The sequence below is a fragment of the Corvus kubaryi genome, unplaced genomic scaffold, assembly GCF_017639235.1.
Source record: "Corvus kubaryi isolate FWS band 111438036 unplaced genomic scaffold, C.kubaryi_AGA036_p1.0 66, whole genome shotgun sequence".
Taxonomy (NCBI): Eukaryota; Metazoa; Chordata; class Aves; order Passeriformes; family Corvidae; genus Corvus; species Corvus kubaryi.
In genome coordinates this window covers 24,200,144-24,212,305 of record NW_024582054.1, presented here as the reverse complement: position 1 = coordinate 24,212,305, position 12,162 = coordinate 24,200,144, and the positions used below count along the sequence as shown (strand labels likewise).

At 36.5% G+C, this 12,162-nt stretch overlaps 1 protein-coding gene across 2 annotated transcripts in view; it reads left to right on the top strand.

The window, feature by feature from the left end:
• Window positions 1-7,430, top strand: part of SETD3 (SET domain containing 3, actin histidine methyltransferase) — a 62,145-nt gene extending 54,715 nt beyond the window's left edge. For both annotated transcript variants that reach the window (XM_042047629.1, XM_042047630.1), the window contains 4 exons: window positions 1,585-1,751; window positions 2,369-2,454; window positions 4,201-4,361; window positions 4,909-7,430. In XM_042047629.1, the coding sequence (XP_041903563.1) occupies window positions 1,585-1,751; window positions 2,369-2,454; window positions 4,201-4,361; window positions 4,909-5,352 (858 nt within the window). In that variant the 3' untranslated portion in view covers window positions 5,353-7,430. The remainder of the gene's footprint in view (window positions 1-1,584; window positions 1,752-2,368; window positions 2,455-4,200; window positions 4,362-4,908) is intronic.
• Window positions 7,431-12,162: the final 4,732 nt, after the last annotated feature.

Genomic DNA, 12,162 nt, shown 5'->3' with positions numbered 1-12,162 from the left:
TTTTCCAATAGTGGTGTGATGAGTTAAAAGGGGTCCACAGTTTTTCCAGAAGTGATCCAATTTATAATTTTCCACAGCTGGCAATGGATGTGTCATATAGCTGTTCTGGTTGCTCTCTCCATTTCAAGTATAGAGGGTTCCTATATTTCAATTTTATTTTAGTAGTTTCACTTTGTCTGCTATTTATCAGGATTTTTAAAAATTTCTGTGCAAACTTTAACTGTTAGTGACATCTTTAAAGCACTGTAATTATATAATGCTTCAGTCCTTTAATATACCATGCAGATGTTATTTCTTACAGTTTCAGCAGGAAGAGTGTATGATCCATGCTTTTACTACTAAAAAGTGTGAGGCAGTGGAAGTCCACAGAGTCTGTCAAACACTGGCCTGAAATAAAGCAATTCTCATTCTGTTTAATTGGATTTTTTGTAGAGCAGTCTTGGGGTGTAAGAGCATACTGTGTAATGTACACATGATATGTGACTTTTAGTTTATGAGATCTATCACAGTAGTTTTAAAACTTGAGAGGGTGAGCAACTCTCTTCTTACCCACTGCCTTAATATATGTAGGCAGGTCACCTGTTCATCATGAGAGTGTGATATAGTATGATGTTTACTATAATTCAATATCATACTTAAGCATTTAGTGCTTAGGATAAATAGTCCTAATATAAAATTGAAAACAAAGAAAGTAAATGGCATCATTGCTGTTACTGAGCCCTTTAGAGAGCACTGTGTCTGTCAGCTAGAGAGGAATGGAAGCTTGCAGGCATCCAGAGCACGGCTGTACACTGAGGTTCTGAAGGGAATTCTGTAACTGCTGGAAGTTTTTTTTCTGATTGACAATTCTGTTATCAAACACAAATGGGAAAATATCCTCTTGATGTGGGAGAATACAATTGCTACTCTGACCTCTAGTTCCATGCATTTCATACAACCGAGCCCTGAATTAAATACATTCCGCAGGTTATATTTAGGAACTTCTTTTGAAATGTGAATTAAAGTAACTATATGCTTTATATAAAAGAGTTCAGAGTAAAACAAAAATAAATACTGGCTCAATACAGCTCAGATCTCTCTGTATGATGTACTGTAGTATATCCATATCTTAAGATAACATTAAAATGAAAGCAAAGTTGATCTATCAGCAGTATAGTTTTGAGTGGACATTTGGTTGGGAAAAATGACTCCAGAAACACAATTTCTTTTAATGGGCCCTCCTTGTCTCTATTTTTTTTTAGCCTTTAAAAAGCCTTTGAAAGCTTATTTCCATATGCTGGTACTTTATGACAGTGTGAGAAACCAAAATGTTTTTATTTTAAAGTACAGAACAAGAATTTCTTCTCGCCTTTCAAAGTCTCTGTTACATGGATACATTTACATCTACCTCTAAAGTGTAATTGCCACGTTATATACAGCATTTGAGTCAATACCAGAAAACAAAGCATGTTTCTTCATATAACTAAATATACCTTGTACTCAGAATAGTAATTCTTTCGGAAAATAACTTTCAAATTATGTCAGTTTTTTGAGCTGATCTTAAGCTTTTTTCCTGTCCCTTCACTTCTCTTTTCATCCTTCTAGATTTACATTTTTTATGGCACTCGGTCAAACGCTGAATTTGTGATCCACAGTGGTTTTTTCTTTGATAATAATTCACATGACAGAGTGAAAATAAAGCTTGGCGTGAGTAAAAGTGACAGGCTGTATGCTATGAAGGCAGAGGTCTTAGCTCGTGCTGGTATCCCAACGTAAGTAAAACACAATGCCGTGGGTTTTTAAAAATATTTCCAAAGTATACAGTGTCCAGTAGAGCATATATGAAGCTCTTCTGTGATAGTTTTCTAGGTGTAATATTGCTCCTGTTTGTATAGCAAATTAAAGTTATTGTAATAATATTTACAGAAGTTCTCTGAGCTATATTATCATCTAATTTGAACCATATATAAGGAAAAAAGCCTTTGCTTTAATAACCATTTGAACAAAAACAGAGCAAGGATTAATTTGAAGCAATCTGTGGGTTTTCTTTCTTTCCTATCCCTTGCAGACATACTACAATGCTCAGTATGTGAATCACAGCATTTTCCTTTAGTCTTTTCAGTCCAGAGGGTACTATTAGGAGCAGCAGACATGAAACATTGCATTTTCATGAATTTATTATGAAAGCTGTATAAAATAATTTTAAGTGTAAAATTGTACAGATAATTGTTCTTTTCAGATACAGGTTAGGGAAGCTTTTCAGTTTGAGCTAATATTACTTAAGTATTTTAAAGTTACTTTTGTAGCAGTACACCTTTATGTTGAAATAAGTTCAAAGATACAACAATTGAACTTGCATTTACTGTTGTTTGATTGTCTCTTTTATTAGTTCAAGTGTTTTTGCCTTGCACTCCACTGAGCCTGCAATCTCTGCCCAGCTCTTGGCTTTCCTTCGAGTGTTTTGTATGAGTGAAGGTAGGATGTTTTATGAAGATGACCTAATTTATGATTGTCTTGTTGTGGGGATTTTTGATTGGTTTTCTTGTTAATGCAGGAATGTGATAGACATTTTATATAAACATTAAGATAGAAGATCAGAAAAGTTGAGGAATTTAAGTTAAAAAGGAATCTGTAAGCTACTGAGAACCTGAATCTTTGGCCATGTCATCTGAGGGAATATTTCAGTAACTCTGAGAGCATGAGATGATGCAATTTTTTATTTCTTTTAATCTCCCAGACTCTTGTGAGTGAGTGAGCTTTGGAGTTTGACCTGTGGTTCTTAGGTTTCAAAATAGTTTGCAGAACAAGATCATGTAAGACCTAGGGGTTTACATGCTTAAAATCACAGCATTTTAGCTGTCACTGTGGAATTGTTTAAGTATGAAATTGGAATATTCTGTACTGTATACAGAGGAAATATGGAAGAGACATTTCAAAGTTAAGTGTTTTCATTATTTTGGTAATTGGTAATCTAAAAGTTCTGTATTTTCAGACTGTCTTTCTAGTGTATCTCTTCTGTTATTTTTTTTTTTGTGGGGCAAAATACCTGTGCATTTAATAAATATTCACCTTATTTGTGCATCTGAAACTTCTCATTAAATGTTCATAATAGCTTCTTGCTGGTTAGATGCAGTTTTGAAGGTTATGGATGTGGCAGTTTGTCATAACAGTGAGAGAATTCCCTTACAGTTAAGAATACCGTGCAGACGATGTGGATTTTTTGTGCCAGTAGGAACACAGAAGTAGTTGAGTTTTTGCATGTGGTCTATTTGCTTTCTTTAATAAAAACAGTGTAACTTAGTGTCATGCCTTCACTTCCTCCTGTCATCCATCTTTTAGCACTTACTAAGAAGTTAGAACATACCAGAATAGTTCAGTTGGAGTGGACCTACAACTACCATCTATTCCAACTGCTTGATACTTCTGGGAAGTAAATTCAAGGGAAGAAAATTTTAGGATGCTGATGAGGGAGTTAATTTTGGCTTGGAGAGGAAAATAGAGCTAGTGAATGTTTTAATTGCACATATCTGGTATATGATTGTGCTCAGTTTATTTATGTCTTAAATACTGTTTAAGAAAACTTTTTTGAGAAACCACATGGAAGCTCTTAGTGAAATTTGTGATAACTGCTTTGCCGTAGTCAAATTTATTAATTAAAAGTTTAACAAAAAAAATTACGTAATATCAAGGAGCTGATTAAATGCTTTCTGCTCTGTTTCTGCTCAAACTCTGTTTGAGTTTTGATGGATGTCTTTTCTGACCACCTGTAGGAAGTTTCTGCTACTGAAAAAGATTACCAAAACAATAGGAAAAATAATTCCACTGCTATTTGCACACTCTCTGGCCTATTCCTTTTTTTCTCAAAAAGTTCACTGAACTCTTTAAAAATTTACTCCCTTTTGTTTATGAATGATTTTACAAAGCATTCTGTTTCACTGTCACAGATTTACGCTGTGTATGAGAGGCTGTGATATCTAAAGTATCTTTATTTCCAAGTGGTGAGAAGGCCCATTTTCTGCTGACCTCAAGACTTCCAGTTGTCTCTTTCAGGCAAATCCTAGAAATAAGCAGCATATCTGATAATTCTTATTTGAGGAGAGGGTTATTTTTTGCTAGCTGCTCAAAGATATACGATTGAAAATAAATCTTTCTGCAGTTTGTCAACTGACAAAGTGAATGATGAGATTGTTTTTTAACAGATTGGTTTTATACTTATTGCAGAAGAGCTGAAGGAGCACTTGATAGGTGAGCATGCGATTGACAAAATTTTCACTCTGGGGAACACTGAATTTCCTGTTAGCTGGGACAATGAAGTGAAACTTTGGACATTCCTGGAAGCCAGAGCATCCCTTCTTTTGAAAACCTATAAAACAACTGTGGAGGTAATATTATCATTATGTGTAATTTAAATGTCTGAATTCTTCTGTGTGTTGTGATGGTGGCAAAAGATACTTTGTCCTTCATCTTGTCTTTGCAAACTTCAATCTGAATGTTAGTACATAATTCATTCTGTACTTTTTAAGTGCAGAAACAGTTCTGCATTGTCTAAGGAAAATCAAATAAGATTTCAAAAAAGAAAATTTTGTTAATGTAATTTTGTTAATGTATTTTTCCTTTGATTCTCCACGTAGAGACTACCTGCTTTTTTCTCTGCAAATAAAACGGGGAATCAGTTTCAACTTGTTGTCTATTAGTTGCATTCTCCAGACTGCAAAGAAATGTGCTCCTATTGCAAATGTATAAGTGAACCTACATGCTGCATATATTTGTGAAATAACCTGACTTTGCTTGTCATGCAGACTGATTTATGTGCAGAAATGCTGGGCTTTTTTATGATTTCATGACAAATTTCACTGGGACTCCTTGCAGACACCCTCATGTCCATAGTGTTGGGTGTTACTAACAGACTTGCTTTTTCTTTTCTAACAGGTTGATAAGTCCTTCTTGGAGACTCATGACCTCACTCCACATGCGGTCATGGCCATCAAATTGCGCTTAGGTGAAAAAGAGATCCTGGAGAAGGCAGTGAAGAGCGCAGCTGCCAGCAGAGAGTATTATACCAAACAAATAGCAGATGGAGCTCCGCTTCCGAAGTACGAAGAGAACAATATTGCCTTGTTGGAGAACACTGTGGCAGACTCTAAACTCCCTATTGTCTTGAGAAACCTAGAAGATGTGGAAGAGCAAGGGGACTTAAAGATTGATGAAGCCATTGATGCTGAAGTCACAGAGAATGGGTTTGTAAATGGTGAAAACTCTTTATTTAATGGGACCAAATCAGAAAGTGAAAATCTTAGTAAAGAGAAAAGCAACAGAGGGACTGAAGATGCCAAAGAATCTTCTTCAGAAAGTACTGATGAGGTTAAAGAATAGTCCTAAAATTTTACTTTCTTGTGAAACTAAACTAGCTGAAGTTTATGAAGAGTGCATTTATGTTGGTGTGTTTCTTTGTTAACATTTCTCTTTCTGCAGAGAAAAATGGTTTTGCTGCTTTATATAAAAATGAATTTTTAAGTTATTTAAAAGATTTAGCATCCCTTTTCAATTAAGATTGCCATCTTGCTTTCAGGCAAAAACTGGGGAAAGAGGTGCCTTTGGAAGATTTTGCAGCCCTTTGTTGAACCAAATGTATTTTCTTCCTGAGGAAGAATTAAGCTCTTCTATCTGCTGTGCGTTTGTTGTTCTGTCACTCTGACTACCGAAATTAAAAGCTTGCTCTGCCTCCTGCCAAGAAAAGCAGAAGGCAGGACTGACTCGGTATTCAGCATGAAGGTAGGGGAGCAGTACAGCAGAAAACTGAATGAGAGGATAAGAAACTTGGGAGACTGGAGGAAAGCCTGTTTAAAATCAGGTGTGCCAGTCCAGAAAAAGGTAAGGTGGCAACCTTATGATTGGTAGTTTTAAATGTCAGTGGGAATCCAAATTGTATACACTTAAAGTGATCTCTGAAGATTTCAGTTTACTGTCTTTTGTTTACTGTATAAAATATCTTTCTTCTTCAGTCAGAGTTAGGCTGCTACAATACAACGTTCACGAACTTTTAAAGGCTGACTACTTTTTATTTCCAGGCAGTAGTTTTTATTTACAAGATTGGCAGAGCTACTGGAGATTTTGAAAGCAGATAGGCCAAGCCACAGCTTTAAACTGATCAAAGTGAGGTTGCTTCCCAGCTTTTTCAGGTTTTCACAACTAGCTAGAGATTTTCAAAGCTACACTTTTGACTAAATCATTATTAAAAGGAAAATATTATTAATATTCCTGTCTGCTACTCCTTCATTTCTGTGTTGTTGAATGTAACATTGAATGTCACATGGTTACCTGATCTTACTCAGCTTTGTCTTTTGGTTAAGATATTAATTGATCCTGCTTCGTCAAAGGAAGTGGCAAGCAGGCTTATGTATTCTTGGCCCAAGTCCAAACCACAGCCAAGTCTGCAGTACTTTTTGCCATTTAGATTGTGTCTTCATCTGATGCACATTTCTTGGGGTACCTCCACAAGTTAAGCAGGTCTACTGTCACCAGCAGTTTTGGTCACCCTCATAGTACGTGTTTTAACTTCTAGGTGGAAACAATACAATCCTAGCACTGTGCAATATCAGAGTAAGGGTAATTCCATGGCTTGACCTTGAAATTACCAGGGTATTAGGAGGAGAGGAGGACAGGATATTTTTATTTTGTGGATCAATTGAGAGGAGTATAAAGTGATTTAATTCTGTTCTCAGTATTAAGGACTTTGTCTTTTACTTTTGTATCCTTAAGTTCATGATAATGGATAGAATGGAAAGCTTGGACAGTTGTTTAAAGCTCAGTAGAGGTTGCAAACTGCTCATATAAGATCAGTTGCAGTAAAATGTCTTTTGGCACATTCATAGTTTTATTAGACTTTGCTTCTTTTATACTGCAACCTGGAAAATGTGTTTTTGCATCAATCTTTGGTGCAATACACATTTAAGTAGTGACTTTCAGGTTGTTGTAGAATTCTGGTGTTCAGCTAGTATCAGTGTGGGGAAAATAGAAAAAATAGTTTTTTAAAGAATATTTCACTAAGAATGGCACGTTGCCATTGCACCTTGGATATTGCTTCATCACTAACAAGATGCTGGACCAGTATTTTTGTAACTATATGCTGCCTTTGGTAGAATGTTATGAATTGTTGTCTTGACTATTTAAATGTCATACAAGAGTCATTACATTTTGGGTTTTATTAGGACCAATACTCCATTTCTGTTTCTGCCACTTACATTGCGCAACATTGTACTAGATACTATGATGCAATTCTGAAACCAGCCCTGAAAATTATAACTGTAATTCAGAATTTAAATGCTTGGATTCAATCTGATACACTGTATTTTGTTCCAGTGTTTGCTAATATCTATGGCTTAGCAAAGCCTGTGGTCACCACAGGACAGAATGTGTGGGTTTTCTTGAATAAAATATAGTTCTACCATGTCTTCACTAGTGAGTGTATTATACAAACAAAACCTCTACCTGCTACTGACTGCTGTATCTTTTGGGGTCTGTGGGGAGAGGAATATCTGTCCAGGTGTACAGAAAAAGATCAAAGGACAAATAGCTGGGGAAAAAAAAAAAAAGGATTCTAGTAAAAGAAAGGGAAAGTGTTCTATTGAGTGCATGGTCAAATTCTTACTCTTCATCTGTTAGTGTTATTTAGAAAAATATGTTACACACAATAAAAATAGTGAGTAATCTAATTTTGTAATTTGCATTTTTCCTCTGTGCATGTAATAGTCCCTTCAGAAGCACTAACCTAAAACTTAAGCTTTTGAAAACTGAGGTGGAAACAAAAAAATTGGCACTGATGAGCCCTTATTACCATCTGTCATGAAAACAGACCTTTCAAAGCATTTTAAAGTTAACTTTCTTCATAATGTTTGGTTAAGAGGCTGTTCACACTAATCCCAGGCTAAATGCCAAATCTTGCTTCTGTTTAGCTATCTAAAGTATTCCTGTAAGAAAGACATCACTTGCATTTCTCGGACTATTCTCCAAAAGCAAAACAGGGGAAAAAAAGCCTTTTGAATTTTACATGAACCTACCTACTGATGAATCATTTCCCTAACAACCTGTAACTAGTTTGGGTCTGTGCCATGAGGTGATGTCCATATTTCCTTGTTGATAAAGTCAAATATACAAAATTGAGCAACAACCACCAGCCTGAGAAATGTTTTTAAAGTGTAAATGCAACAGTAGCTTAAGTGCTGTCATGAGTGAAGGAGAAATGAGAGCCTTCTGACTGGGGAGGGTGAGATGGTTTTTGTTCTTGGCTAGAATAAGTATTCTTTGCCTCATACATCATTATAAGGTGATATGTACAGAAAATCTGTGCAACTCAACAGTAACTGCCTTCTTAAGGCTGATTTGCCTTTAGAGAGGAATGATCATCATGGAGTTATGAAACTCATATGATTCAAAAGTATTCTGGGAGATTTAGGTTACAAAATCTTCTCTAGTTCACATGTTTAAAAACAGTATGTAGTATCTACTGCTGTCCCTTCTATCTCCCTTGTTTTATAGAAAGGCGTGTGAAGTAATTATGAAACATCATTTGAAGTATTTCAGTCAGACAAGCGAAAGGTGCTCCCAAAATCTGCTCCTCTTTCCTGATTTTATGGACTGAAAGTCAGTCCAGCTATTGCTTGTACTCTGTTCCAAACAGGAGTCTTCAGTAAAAACATTGCCCTACCAAATTTATCTGATGAAGCAATACCCATCCCTCTTCCTCTAGAAGATTTTTAACTGATCCTTGTTGAAGTCAGATATGACCACATGATTTTCACGTAATTACCATCCTATATTTAATATTCTATTGTGTTTCCTTCTTTGCATGCACTGCATGCTGTGCATAAATTGGTGACTCACGGTTAGAAGAGCTTTCTTAGCATTTTACGGGTTCTACGTCTATTTCCTAACAAATGCCGCAAGTTTGGAAACCATGTGGAGGATTTTTCAGTTAAAATTAAAAAAAACCCCCCCTCAGTCCATAATTAAGAAAAAAGAAAACCACAAATGGTCCTGGTTTCTGGAGCTGGTGTCATTTTTAATCTTGGAAGATTAAGTTAGATCGGAGCTGGGCAAGTGAACAACAGTTAAGTTTGTCTGGGAGGCAAGGGTTGCTGTTATGAAGAATAGGAAGTTCAGGAATTATTTCAGTGAGTGTTCAAAATCATCTCCAATTAGTTCTGTAATTACTGTGAAATTTTAGAATTAGTCTAGGGCTTCACTATCCCTAGGAACAGGTGAACACAAAGGGATCACAGCCTGTTGTAATGTGTTGAACCAGCAGCGAAGAGCAGATGTAAGTGGCTGCTGCCTTGTTGTTGGTGCAGTGCTGGGGTAACCTCAGGGAGCCTGGGTTGGAGTCACAATTGTCCATTAACTGCTCCTCTGCCACTGTGGGGCACCTGCTCAGTACTAGGGATTAAGGAAATGCTTTACAAATCCAGCATGGAAGGACTGGATAAAGCCACAGAGAGCCGTATGGGGATAGGAGAAAATGTTGTATTCAGATTGGTCACCTGAAACAATGTGTCTAGAATTAGGGACCTGCATCCACATGATTTTTTTGTCTATAGGAGTATTTTATTATTTAGTGTTGATCAAGCACAGAAGAAGCTTTTGAACCTGAGTCTTCTGTCTTCCCAATCTGGAGAAACCAGACAATCATTTTCCGATTAAATCCAATTCAGACATGGCAAAATAGCTGATGCTGACCACCACATCTTGTGCCTTTGAGCACCTTAATGTGAATTAGAGTGAAACAGATCTGTAGCCCTTTGAGACTTGACCTTGCTTTTTCAGAAAGGTGCTTAAAATCTGCATGAGTATAGGGAATAGAATCTTGCACATGTGAGTAATGTTGATTTCCCAACTGAATCACCATTACTTAATCACAGATTCAAATGCCAGTGGAACTAGATAATTGAACTTAAACAGTGGTATTTTATTTAAGTTTGCTGTTTTTAAAAATGGGCCAACTTGCCAGCTCTGAACACACAAATCATTTGTCCTTTGAATAGGATTAACAGGGGCAAAAAGCAAGTTTCCCTGTAACATCCCATGCATGGCAAACACCAAGAGTAACTTCATTCCAGCTTGCAGCCTTGTTTCACTTGCACACGTTACTGACCAGGCACCCTCTTGCTTTGTGTTCAGCTGGGGCAACCTACCTGTTCCCTAGATGCATTTCTATCCATGGAGAAGTGTGGGCTGTCCTGTTGGCCAATTCTTCAGTGTTTGACATGGTGCTGTGGGAGTCAGTAGATTTCACATTGTACTGCTACCTTGGACCCATGCAAATGGAGTATTTCTTTCTTTCTTTTAGCTTTCTTTTTGCAAATGCTGTTTGATTTAAATATGCTGTGGTTCGTTGTGTTCAGAGAAGTTGCCTGTTCCTCCTATGTAAGGCTGAAATTTGGAAACTGTGTAGGTGTCCTTCATCCAGCAACTGCTTTATGATATGGGTTAAGGGAAATTCCATTCCCTTTGCTTTATTCCACACTGGTTCACCGCTGTCAGTAATGTTAATACCTCAGTCAAGGCTCCTAATTTCAGCACTAGTAAGTGGGCTTGTATACAGATTTGTGGTCCAAAGGTATGAATAATGTGCCTTAAAACTGAATCTCCACGCTGAAGCAAGCATGCACAAACAGCCTCCGATGAACTGCAAAGGAATTTTTAGATTGCCTTGAATATCTGCAAGTCCCACTGCCTTGCAGCAATTAATTCAAGTGATTGGATGCTAGGAATGGTTTATTATAATTGCACACAGGTAGTAATTTATTAGGGTGGCTGTTTCTTTTGGCATATGTCAAGAAGGTCAGAGTTTAGGCTTTTTTGGACATTAACCTAGTCTTCTGAAACTCTGAAGTTCCACTTTTTGGTCATTAATTTTGTACATGCTGAGATTGTGACAATTAACCCACTTAATAAAGGTCAAGTTTCAATTTTTTCCAATTTCTGGAACACTTAACTTTATTCCTTCTTGAAAATGGGCAGATACAGAATGATAAATAGTTATTAAATGAGAGCGAAGATGTAGTTCTGCTGTCAAGATACTATTGAATGGTTAGTAACAAAAGGACCAGAACTGCTATGGATTTGAAATAAGAGGAGTAGCATAGATCAGACTACAGGTAAATTAAATAGAAAAGTGTGCATCACAGTAAGTTGTTTAAAGTAATTTTCACCTATGTCCCTGTTAACTTACTCTACCTAAGGTTCTAAATTAGGCAAATCCAGTATTTGTCCCTTTAATTTTTTTCACGTACAAATGTGATTTTTCCCACAGCTGTAAAGCAGCATCAAACCACAGCTGAAAGGCATAAACAAGCAAAGTGAGTAAGGAAATGGTGGTGGTGTTTTCAGATGACCAAAACCTAGTTATACTGCATTCCTTAATAATACCTGGATTTAATGAGCCACAAGTTAGGTAAAAATAGACCCTTGTTTCTGTGTAGTGGCATCCTGAAGGCTACATTGGCATGTTGTGTCTCTTAAGCTATCACTTAAAAATTACGTTAACATTTTTGAAATCTCTGAAAAGTATCTGCCAAAAAGCATATTTATTAATTTAAATTGTATCATTCATTGAAGAAGTGTCTGCAGATGAATCAGAAGTAGTCATTTGTTGTGTTAATAAAATCATTGTACCTTTAGCATTATGCCAGCACTGAGTTATGTTTGAAAACCTATTTTGCACATTCATTTTTGAAGTTTTTAGGTATTGACTAAGTGAGTCCTTTTGGAATATTACAGCAGCAGTTTACAGGTCGGTGCTGAACACTTCAATGCAGGAATGACACACAAATCTTTCAAATGACAAGAAGCTGTGGAATGAAAATAATAGTGTTTCCTGTATAATTTTTTCATTAAGTAGTACAAGTACTGCTACCCAAACCTAAGAAATGGTGGTATCATTTTCACAAATTCTCAGTCCTGTGCTGCTGAACAGGCTCACTTCAAGTACAAGGGTGCAAACTGTCCAGCACTATTAACATGTGCACCAATGTAATTGCACAACATTCATATTCAAATATCATCGCTCAGGATTAGATGAAATTATTTCCCCCTGGAAAAAACGTCTGGCTTTTGAGTTTAAAATGCAACACAGTTTGGCATGATGTGGCTTATTTTTCACAGGAGAGATCTAGCTGTTGCTTTAAG